The sequence below is a fragment of the Triturus cristatus genome, chromosome 6 (assembly GCF_964204655.1).
Source record: "Triturus cristatus chromosome 6, aTriCri1.1, whole genome shotgun sequence".
NCBI classification, from domain to species: Eukaryota; Metazoa; Chordata; class Amphibia; order Caudata; family Salamandridae; genus Triturus; species Triturus cristatus.
Window position 1 is genome coordinate 918976454 of NC_140589.1, and position 20859 is coordinate 918997312.

Here is a 20859-nt window from a genome sequence, read left to right on the forward strand (position 1 = left end):
ATCTAGATTCTCTAGTCATGGTAATAGGAGAATCGCAATTTCATTACAAGACCGGACGCTACCATTATGCATGTTGGTAGCTATGTAGTACAACATCAGACATATGAGAGATTGGTTTACAGTAATGCTTAGCAAAAGTAGTAGAGTTAGACCAATCAGCAGCTTTAAGAATATCATTCAACTTACCACCTGAGTAAAAGGATTTGCTGGCCATTGCGCCTCTGATAGAGTGAGGTTTAAAAATATTTAGATCAGACATGTTAAATAGGGGAGAGTAGAAAACAAATCAAGAAATATCAGATCCCTTGTAAATAGGATCACTAATCTAAATTTATTATTATATATATATTTTTTTAATATATTTTTTTATGTATTTTTTTGAGTAAGAATAAATTAAACTAGACTTCTTTTTTTTGTTAAATGAGGGAAATAGATATAGGGTTTGCCTTTCCCAAAGGGTTAATTCAATTTCCCTTTATCAGAATATTATTGTAATATTCGAATTTCCCTTTCACAAAGATTCCCTTTAACAAGGGGTTAATCTGATCCAATAATAAGGGTTATGGCGAATATTGCGGTTTGAAGGGTGAGGAGAGTTAGTTCGACGTTGAAAACGACGAGCAATACAGTGTTCTGCTCGAGCTCGTTGTTAAGCACTTGAGAAGGATTAGAGGAAAGTGCCTTGGCAACACGCGGACGTTGCGCGTGTGCTGCCAAGGCAGTTTTCTTCGTTTGGTGAATTATGGGAGCCGGGCTCGGGGATAGAGGAAACAAATGCGAGCGAAAACGCTCTACGCTACTTGATGATCCGATTAACCCTGAAAACAAGTTTATTTCTAAGCCGAATCAGATCGGAGGTGCAGGCGATAAGACGGCAATGAAAATAAAGGTCGGGAAAAAAAACAAAGAGTGGAAGAAGCGTGGGAACTGCTTCGAAAAGGGTAAGAGGGTGGGAAGGGACCAAGGACCACAGTCGGAACTTGGTAGACCGGCAGAAGGGGAAGGGAGGGATCCCAAGAAAACGAGTGAAAATTAGCCCATTGTGGGTGTGCAAAGATCGTAACTAGAGAATGATCATCCAACAATTGAGTAATACGAACATTGCATATAAATAGGAGATAAAAGTCAATAAAATAGCAATTAAGCAACAAAGATAAGAGAGGTAGTAAAGATAGACTGATCTGCTTGGAGCCGCATTTAGAAGAGGCTGATTGTTATGTCCTCACGACCAATGTTTTCTTGTTGTTCTATTCTGGAACCTTTGTTCTTTGTGATGTATGCGGCTGCTGCTTGGTGACGCATTAAAAGTAATATGCATAATGGTAGCCTCCGGTCTTGTAATGAAATCAAGGCTTTTTGATATACATCATGCAACAAATTTGTGCCAGAGGCAGGTGTATACCGATTTGGTGGAGGGACGTCTGGCACCCAGAATAACATTACAGATTTCGGAAGGAAGGTCAAAGGCTTTCAACTGTTGCTGCTGAATCTACACGCATAAAGGCAGAGAGTGTGCAGGTTCGGGTGCAGAACTCTTCCCTGTTGCTGCAACAGAAGATCTCCCGAAGAGGCACCTTGACCAGAAGACCGATGATCTTGCTCAACAGCTCAGGATACCAGACTCTCTGTGACTACAGACTCTCCATGCCCAAGACACAAGAATGGCTTGGGCCCAATCTTTCCTGATCTTCTTGGGAAGTGGAGGAGCAGGAGTGGTATTGGTGGCAAGGTGTACAGGAGGCTGGAGCTCCACTAGAGATAAAAGGCGTCTCCGAGTGAGAGTGGCCTTGGATTATTTTCTTTTGTAACTTAACCAAACACAACTACTTCGACCGGCATGGTGACTGTTGGGTGCGGCTTTGCGAGTGTTCCCGGAAACTTTGACACCACCTTCCCCCACTCGTTGCAGCACCACATGGTGGTAGTGTTGTCTGTGAACACCTGCACTAGCCTTCTGTTGAGGGTAGGTAGAAAGCCCGTCAACACCAAGCAAATCACCAGAAGCTCCAACACGTTTATGTGGAGTTCGGACTCTGCTAGAGACCAGAGATTTGACCTTCAGATGGCTGCTCCAGCCCAGGAGTGACACATCTGTCACTACAGTCACCTCTGGTTGGGGTATAGAAAAGGGTCTGCCACTCACCCAATCGTGGTCGTCAGCCACCGATGCAGGTCTTTTGCAGCTCTCTCCAAGATCTGTATCATGTTGCAGAGATTCCCCTGATGTTGCGCCCACTGGAACTTCAAGTTCCACTGCAGAACCTGCATACGCCAGCGGGGATATGTTACTAGCAGAATGGTATGAGGCCCAGCAGACTCAGTGTCTGTCTCACTCAAATCCAGGATACGGGCTGAAATATCAGTATCATAGCCTGAATATTCTGTACTCGCTGGTTAGGAGGGAGGATAAGCCTGAAACTACACCAAGTCCAGAATGGCTCTGATTAAAGGGAGCATCTGCTGAGAGGGACTTCGACACGTTGATAGTGAACCCCAGCGAGTGTAGGAGGTTCGCCACCGTCTGGAGGTGGGAGATAACTGCCTGGGGTGAGCCTGCCTTCAACAACCAAACATCGAGGTTGGGGAAGACTGGAACCTCAGACCTTCACAGGTGTGCTGTGCTGCAACCATTGTAGGAAGTTAGGTTTGTATATCCAATACCCAAGTAAGGTATAGTATGCACAGAGTCTAGGGTATCCCCAGAGGTATAGCAGAGGCTAAATTAGATAATCACTAACAGCTCTCTTTGTGGTAATGTGGGCGAGCAGTTAGGCTTATCAGGAGGGTGTGTTAAGCATTTATTGTATTCACTCGATCAAGGACTGATTACACACACTCAGACAGAATCCAGACCAATTCGCTAAGTTAAAAAAAAGTATACTTAAGTTTTATTTCTATAACCAAGCAGATCTTGGCACAGGTAAGTAAAATGTACTTTCAAATGCAAACCTTTACAAGGAAATGCAGTTGCGAATGGAACACAATCATTACAGGTTAGTATTTGCTTTTAAAACAACTTAGAACACATAGAAATTACTCTTGATTTCTTTTGCGTTACTTTTTGATCAACTACTTGTTAACATACCGTGGATACTACAATACAACGGTGAGTACAACACTTTACGGTTTAAAGCATAGTTACTTTTCTTTCATACAAAAACAGTTCAACACTTAGAGCCTTTTAGGAACAAAAACTCATAACATTGGCTCCTAAGGGCAAAAGAAGGTTCCCCAAGGTTCAGCTAGGCACTCAATTTCACCACCAGCGGCACTGGGGCGGCCGGGTGTAGATGTAGAGTACAGTGGCCCAATGTTAGCCAAAGGGACTAAGGAGGCCTTTGATCAGGGGCTACTTACGAGCAGGTCACTCAGGTGTGGGAGCAAAGCTCCTGGGGTTAGGATCAGCCCTACAGGGGCCAGCAACCAGCAACAGAACTGCACAACCAGCAATATGGAGGCAGCTGTATGCAGAGTGCCAAGAAGACGTCAGGAGCCCTATGGTTTGCAATAGTGATCTTTGGTTTGAAGACAAGGCTGCAGGCTCGGGCAAGGAAGTTTCCTTAAGGGGACCACCAGCAGGACAGGTAAGTTGCGTTCTTGGGGGTTGCGTGGACACCATCGTTGGGCCACCCAAGCCCGTGGGGCATCGGATCTTTTTACCAGCTCCTGTTGCGGTCGTGGGGACCCTTCTGGTGGTGTTGCTGCCTGCGGGACGTGCCGGTGTTCCACTGTAGGCAGGTCGGAGTCGGGACAGGCCGGTAGGGCTGGGGCCATAGCAGTTGGTTTCCTCTTCTTCCTGGGTCAGCATGGCTCTTCGGTCCTTCTTTCTTCCATGAATCTGATGCAAGGTTCTGGGTGACCCTTAAATACTAAATTTAGGGGCGTTACAGGGATGTGCAGGTTGGGACCAATGGGTCCCTTCTGGGGGGTGAGTACACCCCCTATTATGCCACCGTCCAGTTGCCACCCAAAGTGGGAGACACAACCAGTGGGAGCCATTTGCTGTAGTCAGCAAAAGGCTGGGGCAGCTCACAAAGGCGGCAGCTCACAAAGGCGGCAGGCCTTTGAAGCTTCCCCTTCGTGGATCCAGCCCATCCTGGGGGTGGAAGCATGAAACCTCTGCCCAGGATAGGCTTTGTTTTTGGACCCAGAGAGCAGAGGATATCTACCCAGGGGTCCAGAAACCTGTCTGGTCATGGCAATGGCGGGCAGCCATTTAGGAAACACACCAGGGCCGATCGTTTTTCAGGGGCCATCTCAAAGATGCTCTTTGAGTGCATTTTATAATAAAACCCACACTGGCATCAGTGTAGGTTTAATGTGCTGATAAATTTGTTACCAAACTTCCCAGGTTTCATTAAAACCATTATGGAGCTGTGGAGTTCGTAATAACCAACTCCCAAACCATATACTCTTTATGTCTTTACTGCACTTACAAGGTCTAATAATGGACTTGGACACTGTAGGGGTACATTTCTCCTGAAACTGTAACCTAACCTGTGGTCTAGTACACCTTGCTAGAGGGGTGACTTACCTAGGCCACAGGCATGGCACACATGCATGCGTGCCATGTCGACTCTTCACTTTTCTATACACCAAAATTTGCAGTCGGGAATGGCAGTGGGTGGGTGTTACGGTGCAGGGGCCCCTAAGGGTGGTACAATAGGTGCTGCAGCCCTTAGAGGCCTTACCTGGTCACAGGGCCCTTGGTACCCATGGAACATTTTACAAGGGCTTACCTGTGGTCAGAGAGGTGCCAATTGTGGGTACAAAGGTCCAGCTTTGGGAAAGAAGACAGGCCCTCGGAACTGGATTGTGAGGGACCCTGGGCACACCAAGTCAAAGTGCATTTAGTGTCAGGCAAAAAGTTGGGGTAACCATGCAAAAAGGGGCACTTTCCTACACAACGCACCCAAACGAAAAAGGATGTGACTAACCTTTCAGGCATGGGCAGTCCCAGGTCTATGTTCCACTGTAAAGTCCATTCCCTGTAAGGAGATGGACCACCTCAAAAGGTTTGGATTATCCCCTTTCATTTGCATTAGCCATCTGAGAGGTCTGTGGTCAGTTTGAAATAAGAAGTGAGTATCAAACAGGTATGGTCTCAACTTCTTCAGGGACCAAACCACAGCAAAGGCCTTCCTCTCAATGGCACTCCAACACTGCTTCCTTGGGAGTAGCCTTCTACTTATGAAAGAAACAGGTTGGTCTTGTCCATCATCACAGATCTGGTATAGGACCGCTTCTATCTCTAGCTCAGAGGCAGCAGTCTGCGCAATGAACTGCTTGGAGCAAAGTGGAGCCTTGAGAATAGGTGCGGAGCACAATTGCCTCTTTTAGGGTGTCAACGCTTTTTAACAACCAACTGTCCAGTTCACTTTCTTGGGCATCTTGTTGGAGGTGTGTTCTGTGAGGGGTGTCACAATGGATCAATACCCCTTCACACACCTCCTGCAGTACCCATCCAAGCCAAGGAATGCCCTGACTTGGGTTTGTGTCACTTGGGTCTGTGTGGTTGCATCTTCCCAATACAGAATTGCCTGGATCTTGGGCTGTAGGGCTTGATCTTGGCCTCCACCTACAAGGTGGCCCAAGTATACAACAGTTCCTTGCCCTATCTGGCATTTGGATGCCTTGAAAGTTAGGCCTGCAGTTTGAAAGGCCTGCAAAACCTTCCTCCAGGTGGACCAGGTAATCCTGCCAGGTAGAGCTAAACACGGCATTATCAAGATAAGTTACTACTTGTGTAACGATATATCTGTAAGAGACATTAGTTAGTGATAGATTCCTTACTTTAGAATATCCCCAGGCGTCAGACTGGATCCGGAAAGTTTTGCTTAGCAGTACCCCTGCGTGTCAGTAGGTGGTGTTGTGCGGCTCCGCGTCCGTCACTGGCGTCGTAAGCGCCGAGATGACGCCACGGAGAGTACTTCGTCGCCACCCATGCGCACTGACGTCAGTTCTGTAAACGACTTTCCGCGCCAGGAACGCAGCGCCATGCAAGCTACTGACCATTGGTGCAGAAAACTAGGGCCCTAAGAGGGATGACCTTAACCCTAGTAACCAGTTCGCAGAACGGGGAAGATAGGTGGGGCGGTAAGGAATCTATCACTAACTAATGTCTCTTACAGATATATCGCTACACAAGTAGTAACTTGTGCATATGAAAGAGACACATTTGTGATAGTCAAAAATGTATTTATTGCACAGTTACTTAAAACCATTTGCAATAAAGCAAAGTAAGAAAGAAGGCGATTCAATAACAATTATGGCTTTTTTCTTTCCATAAAAAGCATAAAACAATATGGTCATTATATAAAAGTTAAAAATTAGTTAAATTTAAAAAGACATTATCACCATAGTATCAACTTCGTTTGTGCACCTCGAGACTATTTTTCTGGAATTATCCGAGTCCATTGTCTTTGTCAAGTCTGGAGCGAACGTCCTGCATGTATCTCCCGATTCTGGCCAGATCCGTTGTTACTGTACAAGAAAATATGGCTGTAACTGCTTCTTTTGTTGTTCGGACACCTTTTCGTAGCCATATTGGCTTTAGTAACTTCCGACGGGATTGTGAGAACCCCGTACAGCAGCACATCAGATGTAGCAATGATTCTCTTTTGGAGTTACATATTCTGCAGCAGATTTTATTTTCCAAGGTTTTCCAGCCAGGATTTAGTTCTTTTATTGGGAGAGGTACAAGTCTTGCCCATTGGATGTTTTTTAGGGCCTTTCTCCCCAGTGCTTGATCAAGATAAGGCTGGGATTTGTGGTCCTTGTAAGTTATCACCCCAGATTTACCTCTTCCTTTTTCAAAATTTATTAAGTCTATTTCTCTTGACAGTCGATAATATTGTTTGCTTATTGCCATTTTAATAATCGGGTAGGTTATGCCTTCCTGGCTCCAGTTTTGTGTTGCCAAGGCCAAAACTTCTACTGCTTCCTGCAGATAAGCCTGCCATGGATTGGGTAAGCTGTCATAAATGGGTTTCAGCCTGCTCTTCAAGCTCCCGTTCGGCGCCTTAAGTACTGAATAGTAGTATTTTGCTTGCGTGCCTAAGCATTCTTTGCTCTGGTGCACCAAGTCGAATTTCAGGCGAATCCCGCTATTGCTGGTGTATTTCGGTAGTTTGAAGATACGTTTGTACGCCCGACACTGCGCTTTGTCCATCATTGTGCTCATTTTTCCGGGGAAAGCCTGCTGGGCGTATCCCGCGACTGCCCTTATTTTTGATTGTAGCACCTTTCTAATTGGGATGGTGGTGGGGCTCTGCATTTTCTCTTGTAACATATATTGTGGACTCCACCTTAGATTTCATTTTATGTAAGTGCATAGTAGCTTTTCCTGTATCGCTCAGCCAGCACCCAAGGTAATTATAAAAGTTTGAGACGGTTATTGTCTCTTTTCCCACATGCCATTTTAGGATTTTGTTTTTTATACAGTTCCCAAAGATCAAAACTTTGGTCTTTTCCGGGTTCATCATTAATTCATTATTCAGGTTGTAATCCTTTAGAGCGTTGAGGCCCCTTTGTAAGCCTGTTTTCGTGTGGTCCATCACCACTAAGTCATCCGCATATTGTAAAATTTGAATTTTGTTCGCACCTATTTTTGGAACTGCTAGGTTAGCATTTTGGATCGACTTGCCCAAGTCCGCTGTATATAAGTTAAAAAGTGATGGGGCAAGTACACATCCCTGTTTTAAGCCCCGGTTTGTTAAACACTTTTTTGTTGTAATGTTACTTACAAGTTTGACTCTGATCCAGGTATTGCTATATAGCGAAATAATGGCATTGTGGAGGCCAGATGGAATTTGCCAGTTGCGCAATTTGGACCAAAGCTTGCAATGTGGCACTCCGTCAAACGCTGCTGAGTAGTCTATAAAACAGGCATAAACTGGTTTATTATCCTTACTACTGGCTTGGTGACCTAGATATGATATTGCCGTGATGTTGTCAATTGTCGAGCTGCCTCTGCGGAACCCTGTTTGATAGAAGGGGAGAATTTTGTTTTCTTCAACCCATCTGGTTTATTCTGTTAGCAGGGTATTTGCATAGGCTTTCCCCTCAGAGTCCAGAAGGGCTATTAATCTGTAATTCTTCGGTTCTGTAGTATCGCCCTTCTTAAATATGGGTTGTAAGATTGACCTACGCCATGAGTCAGGCACCTTGCCCTGTAATCTGCATTCGTTGAATAAGGCGGATAAAACTCTCCCCCAATAAGTTGGATCTTCCCTGAACATCGCAGCTGGCAGGCCGTTAGGTCCTGGTGCCCCATCTTTCCTTATCTTTTTGATCACTTTTTCAACAGCTCTTACCTGGTCTTTGAGCATGGCTAGGTTTATGGGGTTTGTGGGTTCCGCGTCGTTATTTATGCTCTCTATGTACACCATGGAGCTTCCAGGTTTAGTGAAATCTTCCTTATCCACGTATATTGCGTCCACATGTCTCACCCATGCGTCGGCATGTACAGCATTACTCAGGACTACTTTGCTGTTAATTCGGCTATATAATGCCAGAGTTGTCGTTGTTTATGAGGTTTTGTTAATTCGTGGATTTTAATCCACTCTTCTTCAAGCCTATTTTGCTTGATTGTCCAGAGCAGTTGTTTCTGTTCTTTATGCAATTCATTGTACTTGTCCCGTGTATTTTTCGAGCCTACGTTCTTATATGCTCTTTTTGCCCTTTTTCAGTTACGAGTTATATCAATCAATTTTTTATTATTGTCTGTGGATTGTGTAATGATCATCTCCTTAGAGTTAGGCTCAGCTGTCTTCAAGCATGTTTTCAGGTCATTTGTCCACTCTGACCAATTTTCCCTATTAGGCGCAACACCAGGTTTAATCTCTGTATGTTCTTTCCAATGTTTTAGAGCCGTCACCTGGTTGATATTCCATTTTATTCTTCTCACAAGGGCATGATCTTCAGAGCCTGTTGTTTGGGAAACCGTTATGATTTTTTCTCGTTCTTTGGTAGTGACATTAGGTTCTACCTGAAGTAATGCATGATCACTTGTGTCGTCTGTTTTAATTTCAAACTTTTCAATTTTGCTAGCAAGCTGATTGCATAGGAAAATATAGTCAATTGTGGAGCAGTTCTTAAATGTGGGTCTCTCTTGGTTGTTTGGGTCTGAGCTTATTTGTAGATACATGGCTCTGGACAAGACTCCATACATAGCATTAAGATATTGCGTAGGGTCCTGACCTGGAAATGCAGGATATTGCTCAGGCATCACAGGACTCGGGCCGACCGGCGCGGACGGTGGAATCAGCGGAGCCGAATGCTCACCCGGAGCTAGAAGCTCCTCAATCGGAACCGGAGACGAAGCAGGAGATGGAGCCGGCATCGGAGATGGAGCCGGGGCCGGAGCCGGAGAATGCTCCGGTGAAGCCACAGGAGACAAAAAGGCCAATAGGTGAATCAGGAACAGGCGAAGGAGATACAAAGTCCTTACGGCGTCGGGAGGGCGATGTCGATCTCGGAGCCGTATCCCTTTGAGTGATGACGAGATGAATGCCTCTTCTTTTTCTTGTGCTTCTTGGACTTAGAAGCATGCCCTGAAGTCGACTTCGACCTTCTCAGGCCTCTTTTTTCCTTCTTCATCTTGGCAATAAACAATTTTGCTTCCCTCTCCTTAAGAGCCTTGGAGCTCATCTTGCGACAGCAAGAACATCCTTCCACATCATGGTCCGATGACAGGCACCACACGCAGTCTTCATGCGGATCCGTTATCGACATGTGCTTTCCACACTCTCGACAAGGTTTAAAACCAGACTTCTTCGTCGACATTTCAGCTGAAGAAGAGAAATCCAGCAGAAAACAAAGTAACAAGCACAGCGCGAGTCCCGAAATCCGTTGCCGTCGACGTCGCGGAAAAAAGGGAACCGACGTCATCACGCCGACGAGGTCTTCTTATGGAGCCGGTGACGTCAGCGGAGTCGCGAGCGGAGCAGTGTCTGTGTGACGTCGTCTTAGACCTCATCGGCGTGGACTGCTACAAAAGTTTCCGAATGTTGCTGGCGCAGGGGATATTCACAAGGTGAGGAATCCACTGGCAGATGTATCCATCAGAATTATGGGACAAAAAAATACCATACCTAGCATATGCCGATGATTTAGTATTTTTATCCTTAACTTCTAATGGATTACAGCATAAACTGAATCAACTAGATACATATAACAAAGTGAATGGCTTGATAGCTAACTTGTCTAAAACTAAAATTGTTACATTTGGATGGTCAACACAATCAAAAATGTGGTCTTTAGGAGAAAACCCAATCGAGGTAGTGGACCGATATAACTACCTCCGCGTAACATTCGACAAAAAGTTATCATGATTAAACCATATGGTCAGTAAAAGTGTAAAATCTACAACTATTGCAAAATCAATTGCGAGATTTATGAAATTGTGCGGAGGGAATGCAATTATCCCATCATTACAAGCTTTACAGATGAAAATGATTCCGTTTTTATTGTATGCATCTCCTGCCATGAACAAGAAAGTCATCTTTGAACTCGAAAAATGTTTTATGAAATGCATATGCACCATACTCCACCTACGACAGGCTACGCCACACTGTATGATACGGTTGGAATTTGGCCTTAAATCCGTGGAAATACTGCATAAGAACAGCTGTGCTAACTATATTATAGATTGTGCTAAGGCCGATTCATGCACATTGAAACATCTAATAATGGAGGAGCTCCGGAGTAAAAGAGTAACAGATCTGCAACTTTCTAGTACAATGATGGAAATAGACTCTTATGATGGAATCTGACCAGTTACATTAAATGAAAATACCTAAGGTTCAGACAATTCTATATTCCGAGAGGGGAGTTTGAAGGGACTTGGAATAAGGCTCTCAAAGATTCACAGGCATGTCGGCTTTGTGGAATCGGCGAGGAAAAATGCATTTGCCCGAGACTGTTGCCTACACGGAGGTTATATTTACACCCCATGTTTAATAATGCCAAATTAAGAACAACTACAGAGGCTATACGTTATTTGTTTTAGGCTTACGGGGGAAAGTGCAATCAGAAGGATGGTTCCGTTTTTAGAACATGCCTATAAAACATTAACGACTAGATGGTTTTCATTGGATCTGTATATAGATGCAAAAATAGGTATCACGATCTATGTATATATATATTTTTTTAGGATACTACGCATTGAAAATATGTGATTTTCTTTATTCTATTTTTATGCTTGTTTATACTCTATTTATTGTAATCAAATGATTAATGCAATAAAGTATTTTTTACTACTACTACTCCAACCCAAAAAAGATTACCAGCTTATCAACTGAAAAGTACAGTAATTAAAGCCATAACAGAAAAAGATGCACATTAAGCAGCCTAAATGAAATGTATTACATTTTTTCTCAAATATTAAACTGCTGTTAAACAAGGTATGATGTTTACCATCAAAATACACAAAATCATTCTTGAAATGTCTAAATTGTACAAATTAAAGTTGGTTATCTTGTTGACTGGTCATTACATGTACTGTGTAAAAGTTACTCACTCGGATTTCTGGTTCAGCTCGTAAGCAGTAGGGTTGGTTCTGGTACTGCTGAATCTCACCGGTTATTTCTGCCACTTTCCTTCTTTTACTGAAATTAACAAGTTCTTTACCATGACGCTTTAGGAAATCTGGATTGCCTTCTTCAGTTTTTAAAATATTTGTCAAATAAATTCCTGTTTAAATATTTAAAAAGTCATAAACTTAGGTTTCAACATGCCCAACATAGTTTTAATTGCTTAACATGATTACATTGTTTAGTCACTTTTTCTGTTTTAAAAATTGCTAAAAATACAGACTCAACTGGTGTTGGTAAGGAGTTTACAGAGTATGTCAAAAAGCAGATATATTTGGAGTGCTATCTGCAATTTTAGCTTCATTCCACAAACAATGACATGAGGAATCTGTTTGGGCTGTAAGAGAATGGGTGAAGCTTTATAAGTGTGGAAGTGATGTAATGTATAAAACGCACACTTATGAACTTTGTCAATGATGAGCTAAGCACAACTGGACAGAAGCCACAAGGTTTGGAGGAATTAAATACTGAAAACAGGGCTGAGGGAGCACCAGAGTTTGAAGCTACAAAGATTCAAGAGATTGATCTTCCATCACTAATTATTTAAGTACTGTGGGACTGTGTGTAACCAAAAAGAAGGGAACCAATTTAATGTTAAAGAAAGTACCAATTTCATGCAAGCAGCCTTTCGTTGGTGCAGTAACTTTCAATAAAACGAATGAAACAACAATTAGACTTGGCAGTCATCAGGATTTGTAACAGGACAGTGATAAGGAGGAGAAGAAATCCACAGTACATTTGGTGTCAATGTCAGTACCAGATCCATTGTCAATTTGTTAAATCTTATATTTCAGCTCACTGTACCAGTTTACACTTCTCGGAGAGGCTAGGAAAGTTCAAGTGAAAGATACAACACATATTGCATAAAAAGACAGAGCCTAAGAGCACTGTATTCCAGTACATTGTGTGAGTGCGTATCAATTAAGCCTGATCCTTGCACGCTACACCCCCCGCCAGCTTTCTCTCACAGTATTTGTTGACTGTATCCTTTGCCCTTCCCCCTGTATAAAGCTCCACTGCCTTTTGCTGGCTTTGTGCTATACAACTATCACATACATAAAGAAAAACAAGAACACAAACCTCACAGTCGCAGGCAAGAACAGCCACACAGATTTTGCAGGCTGAAATAATAGTGCTGTTTTTCAAGTTACGGAGATCTTACAGTTTCAGGCAGCAGTCAGGTTACACTAACCTTACACATCAAGGTTTCAGACAGTGTTACTGATTAGCACACCGCCATCTGCTTAAATAACCTATTTTGAAAAATGCAATATTTTGCCCCCAAACTTCAGCTTGTTAAATTACAAAAACAATTTAAAAATCTACATTTCACAAAGAGAATCTACAAAAGAGCACTGTGAGCAGCAGGTACCCAGTCAAACTTTCATAGCCCCATGACAGCCCTAACTGTGAGATGTTTAACTCAATTGATCAGTTAAACCATGCACTGGTTAGCACAGCATTCTGGGTTTTCCATCAGGGATTACCATGACATATTGATGGCATAGAGAGTGGCTTGGATAGGCGCCTCAAGGAAAAACTTTGAAGGAGACTGAATTATTATCTCATTACAACACTCCGATTTAGCGCGGGAAATCCTCCTCGGAGCATCTAAAACATTTTCCCCTGGCACATGTATCAGAATATTACCGCTGGGCTTTTACTATATATCCCAGTTGAGTAACATGGATAAGGAACTCTGCGGGGGGGGGGGGGGGGGGGGGGCTTAATAAAGGAGGTACGGGGAGGCCGCTACCATTCTCTAATCCCTTTGCACCCTTCGCAGACTTCAACAAGCTGAACTGACTTCAGGAGTCAGAGGTTAGATCTATTGAGTTGCCTCACCATTCATGCCCCCTGTGCAAGGGATCAGAGGTAGCCAGTGCCCCTCCAGTATCAAGTCCAAATGTGATTCTATCTGCCACCCTTTCCCTTCTGCCCTCATTGTCCAACCCTGATGCCCAGATGAGACTTCACATGTCCACCCCTACCCCGGCCCCCACCGGTGGCGCTTACCACAATCCTGGCAGAGAATTTAGCTTAATATCCTGGAATGTGGCAGGCCTGCCCTCCAAGTTTTCCAACGATAGATGGTTATCATTTAGCTCCCTCGATTGCTATAATAATTTTTTTATAACTCTAAGAGGGGAAAAGGTGGGCTGTCCAACTTGCACATCTTAAGCTGTGCCCTAGACTCCCTAAAGGAGGAGGGCTTTGGGAAAACATATCATATTAGCAGGGGTTTTTAATTGCCATCTGTGACCTTCTTTTACAAAGAATCTATCCAACGCCCAGCCTTGTGTGCTCTCAGAGGAGTTGCATATGGAGCACTCCTTGGAAAGGGAGGAGACAAATACGTTTTTAGCCAATTATAATCTGATACACACCTTAGACCACTGGCACACCGGGTCTATCTCACACCTGCTCCCGTCCTATAAGGAAGGGGTTCTTCCACCATTATAGATTTTATCTTTGTGATAACCTCCCTGGGAGTGGCCCAGGTTTTTTTCGTATTTAACATAATCCATTCAGTGATCACAATCCACTGGTACTTTTACTCATGGAGTTGGGCAACAAGCCAAAAGGTAGTCAAAAGTTACAGGCACTCTTAATCTGAACGGATCAGGGCAGGCGCGTATGTTGGGCAAGTATTGATATAAAGGCCTTTAATTATAGCCTCTTCTCCTCCTGCCAGCACAAGATTGGCTAGACTTCCATACATCGAGCGAGGATATATTAAGCTCGTTCTCCTATATTGCCCAGGTGGTTTCAGGACATTTAACCACCCAGGCAGTGGGGCGGGGACAGTTTTCCCCCTCCTGGTTTGATCACAAGTGTTCACAGGTATTGAGGAGCTTAAAGGTAGCCCTGAAACAAGTTCCCGGGAAAAGGATAGAGTAACATCATGTGTGCGTTTTTACAAAGAGACGTTAAAAAGAACAAGTTACCTTCGGTAACGATGTATCTGGTAGAGACACAGTCTAGCCACAGATTCCTTAACTTAGAATATCCTCCAGGGGCCAGTCTGGATCCGGAGATTTTTCAGCAGTACCTCTGTGTGCCGGGGGACGGCGTCGCATGGCTCCGCTCTGATGTCGTCCACGGATGTGACGTCAGTGGAGCCATACAAGTCCCTCCCAGCGCACTGACGTCAGTTTTCTACTGGGAAACGTTTCCACGCCAGAAAGTGGAGCCAACACTAAAACAGAATATGTGGGAACAGTGTGCCAAAAAAGGGTTAAACATAGTTTACGACGACAATGACAATAAAGAATAAAAATGAAGAGAACCATCACTCTGCATTGTAGAGAAAAACACTACATAACGTAAGTGACTGAAGGGCGAGTGCAGAGTACTTGCCTCATAGAGACAGTCACGCAGAAACAAAGAACGATACCCTCCTATAAAGCAAACAGCGAATGAATGTTACGGGAAACAACAAGCAGTCTGCCGCCACATGAATGTCATGGGAGTCAATAACAAGACTTTAGCAACATAATGTACAGCACGTGACAACATTTTTGCAACAACACGCACTAAATATGAAAAATAGACCCCTAACTAATGGATAAAGGGGAGGAGGCAAGGGAGAAGGACATGACCAACCTCCACACTAGAAAAGAAACCAGGGTGCCAAAGCGTGCATGGATATATGAGATCGCCACCCATTTGCGAGAATGGGTGGATAAGCAAAAGGTAAAACAGAAGAAGGCATTCTGACATAGTGAAGGACATGAAGTAGAGAAACACGCATGAAGACAGACCACTGGCAGAAAAGACGAGAGGGTTAGAACCCAACCTGAAAAGGTCCTCGCAAAGCGGGGAGGATGGGTGGGCGTTAAGGAATCTGCGGCTAGACTGTCTCTCTACCAGATGCATTGTTACCGAAGGTAAGTAACTTGTTCATTTGATAGAGACATCTTGACGCAGATTCTTTAACTTAGAAGAGATACCAAAGCTATACTTCATTGGAGGAGGGTCTGCAACTCAACCCCACCAGCTTCCAAAAGAGAACTAATCTGTCAAGAAGATGGACCAAAACAGGAGGGGACAGCAAGTGTAAGCGTGGCTGATATCAGGCCCTTAAGCTCTATAAAAGGAGCATCAACAATAAAAGGCAATGGCGCCACAGTCCGGCAGAGGACAGTTTGAGACCTACACCCTTCAGGAAGGGACGAGGGAATATTATAGAAACCAAAATGGCCAGTGCCCAATGGAAGAATTCCATAAGTTTTCTGCAATAGGAAAAAGAAGCAGAACTAGCACAGGATCCATGGACCTGCAAAAAAGAATGTCCCAGAGAAAGAACAAAACAGTACGATAGAGTCAGATCGTACAAAATGAGCATACACAACAGTGGATGCCCAGATGGACATGCATAGACACAGATGTCATCAATGCCGAGACATACAAAAGCATACCCACAAGGAGATATGTGTATGTGGACAATATGGATACACTTAGGCAGACCATATGAACCATGTAACCACACCACACACATGCAAAAGCCTATGAAACGTAGCATCGACAGCACAGACGTGTCGGCAAAAAGACACATACATCTAACCTTTTACAGATGTATGAAGGACAAAGAGCAGCTAAGTAGCAAAGAGCAGAATGACCTGAACCCCTGCTTGGGAAGTGAATACGAAAAGTGAGGGCTAAGACAATGTGCACCAACAACGCGTCTGGCACAGAACCAACTGCCGACTAGGAGGAACCCAGACAGGTTGGAGAACTGAGGGAAGGCTAAGGACAGAAGCACTTCCTAGCACCAAAGAGTAAAGAGAAGACAATACCACCAGAATCAAACACAGCCAACACTGTGGCGCAAGTTGGACCACCAGGTACCTCGTGCCTGTGAACGTGCTCAGTGTGTGGTAACATACCGTGCCAGAACTGGATACGGAAAAGAACCGGTCTCTGAAGTGGAACAGAACAACATGCTCACAAGAGACAGACACTGGCTTACGGCGATGATGGCTAACTTTGGCAAAATGGCAGAAATATAGTGAAATGCTGGAAAAAGACAGCCACGGCAAGAAAAGGGGTATATGTGAACACGCTGGGGTGAGCCAAACGTGGCGCAAATGCAACAATATTCAGGAGGGGTCTGCATCCTCAATGGCAGCAGGGAACTACGGACCAATTGCAAAGTACGAACATGTTAACCCCGAAGAGAGCTACGCTACCCTTGTGGGCTTGTCTAGAGGAGAAGTCCTACAACAGCAGGTGGCGAAAAACATTTTGCTATAAGTCTATAGCATGAACTATAGTAAAACTCCCCAGAGAAGAGATAGATAATCATAGGAGGACCTGCACCACCCAGGAAGAACATTTCCTGGAGCATCATACTCACACCACCCAGAAAGACATCTCCCGTGGTAAGTTAGAATGGCTATACAATAACCAATGAATAGCCCACATAGGGTACGGTACATCCCTATAAAATACAAGGGAACTCCTCTTGAGATTAGCTCTTATACAGAGGAAGTGAAAATAATGACAGAAACAGCTGAATAGCTGTACAGTGCGTCTGGGAAATAAAATCTTGAACCCAGAGACTGACACCAAAGAAGAACAGTGGCAACAGTGGGACCAATGCAAACAAAACCAGAAGTTCGCAACAAGGGACTAAAAAGAATGCCATTCACTGAAAACCAAGCACGAGGCGCTGAACCACTGAGTACGCATGACTGTCAAAAAGATGGGGCCCATTAAAGGGCAAGTCCCGAAAACGCTCCTGAACCTTTCATGAAAACTGCCATCACGCAGCCCAGCACGGCGACTCAGAGCAACTGACCTGGCCATTGCCCGACCCACAGAATCAGTGGTTTCCATTGAAAATTTTGCCAGCTCACGACTGTCCTGGAGTATCCGAGTCAGGTCAGCCCAAGGGCCCTCCAGAAGAGAGGGAAGGAAGCGCTCAAAAGAGTCCCAGAGAGCGAAAGTACCCCATACAAACCTGCAGGACGTGTTCAAGAACCGGAGGGCCGAGCTCGTGAAAACAAACATTTACCAACCACATGTCTCCAACCAACAAGATTCCTAAGTGAGTGGAAGCATCGGAGGAGAGGACAAAGGCCGTGAAGCTGAGGCTGTCTGGACAACCAGCCCTTGAGCCCTAGGGTGTAGGGACAAACAGACTGTCATCAGGAGCCGGGCGGTGACGATGTGCGACAGCACATTCTACAGAGTCCCCTGAGGAGGGCCTCGCCCAGGTCCCTAGAAGGATGTTGTACAATGACTCACCAAAAGGTAGCAAGGGCTTGTCATCCGCATTGCCCTAATGGAGCAGATCCAACAAGGGATCTGAGAGCAGAGAGATAGAAGGAGGATGTAACTGAAAAGTGTTAGAAGCTGTGCGAACGACTGTTGCAAAAGCAGCACTAGCCTCCGTCGCCATTCTAGGGGGCGATAGCAAATCAAAGTTGGGGGACAGTTGCTGGCTAACACGTCCACCAAAAACCAAAGGCTCTTCAGTCCAAGGACCTGTCATTGCTCAACATCAACATGTTCCGAAAAACGCTCAAGAAACGCTGGGGGGTGAACCCCCTAGGGCCTCATCCTCCATGTGAAAAGGAGTAGTAAGGGATGTCTCTGGCATCGAACGACGTCGAGGCGGCGCCGACGAACCTTGAAGGAGGCTCCATCGACCGGCGTCGACTCAATATCCACCACGATGGGAAACTGCGGTGTGGGACGGCGTCGAAACAGAGACAAGTCCCCTGATGCTGGAGGTGGACTGTGTCCTGACATTTGTATGAGAGGCCCCATCGACGTCACCACAACTCTGGAGCCAAAGTCAGGGTACTCGATTGGCGCCGAGGGCGAACCCGCTGGTGAGCTCCCAGTCTAAGTCTCTACCACCTCTATGGGGGCCGAAGGCACGCCAGGGAGAGGGGTCGGCCCAAAGATGGCCTGCAAAGCTTAGTAAAAGGCTTCCATCTGGGCTCTAGTCGCCCCAACACCAGGAAATGGTGGGGAGGCGGAGGTCGACTGCTGAGGGGCCGGGTCCGGTAAAGACCGGGAACCACGGGCCCGACGTCACGACTACGTGAGGCCGACGCCCTCCATGACTTCCTCTTGTGTTTACCTGAGGAAGGCGAGCGACGTCCTCTGGAATGACCTTGTGACCTGCCCCAAACAGGAGTCCCAGCTCGAGAAGTAGACCGATGAAGCTCGGACTCCGAACAAGACATCCGGGCGGACAACAACTTCATCCAAAGCTCCCGCAGGGACTTTGCCTTCAGCTGCGAAAGGTTCGCACTCCTTGGAGTCATGGTGCTCGCCCAAGCACCACATACAATTGACATGTGGATCCATCACCGACATCTGCTGCGTACAGGTCTCACACGATTTAAAGCCCGAAGGCATAGGCAAACTGTTCCTGGATGCGAAAAGGCGACAGTAAGGCCAAAAACAGGACAGTGGAACCGCTTCACCTTGACCGCGTCACAGTGAGGAAAAGAAGAAAACAGACATCAGTGCGCCAGGAGGGACATATATGGCTTAACTGATGTCACATCCGTGGACAATGTAAGAGCGACGCCATGCGACGCTGTCCCCGGCATGCGGAAGTACTGCTGAAAAATATCCGGATCCAGACTGGCGCCTGGAGGATATTCTAAGTTAAGGAATCTGTGGCTAGAGGTCTTTATCAGATTTCTCAGGCACAAGCTACAAAAGGAGGCATGGGAGTACCTAGTTAAAGCGGGGGAATTGAGATATTCAGCCCTTTTCTGGAAGACTATCAATAGCCCCTGCTTCGCTAAACAAGCTAGACCGACAGTGTGCCACCAGATAACGCCAGACCAGTGGGTCTCTCACTTTCAAAAGGTATATGATGTAGATCCTCTGGCGGTGCTACGCACAGATATTCCCCTCAGTCCGGCTGTTAACCCCATTAGCTTTTCCTTGGAGGAGGTATACTCAAGCATTGAGCTGTTATCACTAAATAAGGCACCGACGGAATACCTACGGACCTTTTCCCTAATAACACTGAGGTCTGGGCCCCCTTACTGACCCAAGTCTTAAAAGCGGCGGAATCCAAGGGGATGGTGCCCTCCTGGACCATAGCCACAATAGTAACCATCTTTAAAAAATAAAAAAGGGGGACAAGGACAATCCGCAGTCGTACAGGCCAATCTCTTTTATTGATGCTACAGTAAAGGTCTTGAGCAGGGTCCTCTTATCTAGATTGTCTGTGTGGGCAACAAACACATATTATCAGATGTCCAGTTTGGTTTCCGTGAAGGCATGTCAACCACCGATCGATGTCCTAACCTCTATCTCTTGACAGCTAAATATACATTGGCACAACCGGGGGCTCTGTACCTGGCATTCATGGACTCATGTCAGCCTTTGACCGATTCAACCGGACCAGGCTTTGGGCCATTTTAACCTCTTTGGGAGTAGACCCTGGTATTGTGCACCTACTTTCTTCACTTCACACCCAGACAACCGCGGCAGTAAGATATTCTCAGGAGGGAGCCTTCACAAATCATTTTAATTGCACACGGGGGTGCGTCAGGGCTGCATTTTAGCTCCTTTTTTATTTTCTGTGTAACTTAATGGCCTTGAGGCGGCCCTACTGGCGCTCCAGTCGGACTCCACGAGAGTGGGCAGGAGAGCCCTCCTAGTTTTACTTCACGCCGACGATGCGGTGCTTATGGCCTGCACACTCCGGGGACTACAGGTATTAATAGACCGCTTTGTCATTTTTAAGGACAGGCTGGACCTGTCAGTTAATTTGACCAAGTCCTTCGTACTAGTAGCTGGCCCCAGGGGCCTCCTGAGTAAAACCTTTAAAGCTGGTCAGCACATTTTCGCTAAGGTTCCTGCTTTCCCCTATCTAGGAGCGTTATTTGACGACCTCCTTCAGTGGAGTGCCCTCTTAGAGGGGAAGCAGAGTGAGTTCAGTAAACTGGTGGGGGCCAGGACTGGCTTTGCCAACAGACTGGGCTCTTGGGCACTGGAGGTTATCCTGAAATTATACAAATCCAAGGTCACTGCAAAAGTCTTATATGGCAGCGAGATCAGGGGGTATATCTGCTCTCAGAGATTACAAGTGGCAGAAAATAAGTTTTTGAGCCGGATCCTCCGAGCCCCCCATGGCACCACAGCCTGGCTCGCGCATGAAGGCCTAGGGGCGGATCATCTGGCGGATCAAGTAGCAGTCAAATCCTTACTATGCTGGATAAAGAGATGGACATGCGCAGAAAAGGGCTTAAATAGTTTGATCCTATGAGACTGTTTGGCCTTG

The 20859-nt window shown here is 45.5% G+C and overlaps 1 protein-coding gene across 1 annotated transcript in view; it reads right to left on the bottom strand.

The window, feature by feature from the left end:
- SOS1 (SOS Ras/Rac guanine nucleotide exchange factor 1) overlaps positions 1 to 20859 on the bottom strand; it is a 556506-nt gene that overhangs the window by 103623 nt on the left and 432024 nt on the right. The window contains exon 18 of the mRNA XM_085611592.1: positions 11522 to 11694. Within this exon, the coding sequence (XP_085467718.1) occupies positions 11522 to 11694 (173 nt within the window). The remainder of the gene's footprint in view (positions 1 to 11521; positions 11695 to 20859) is intronic.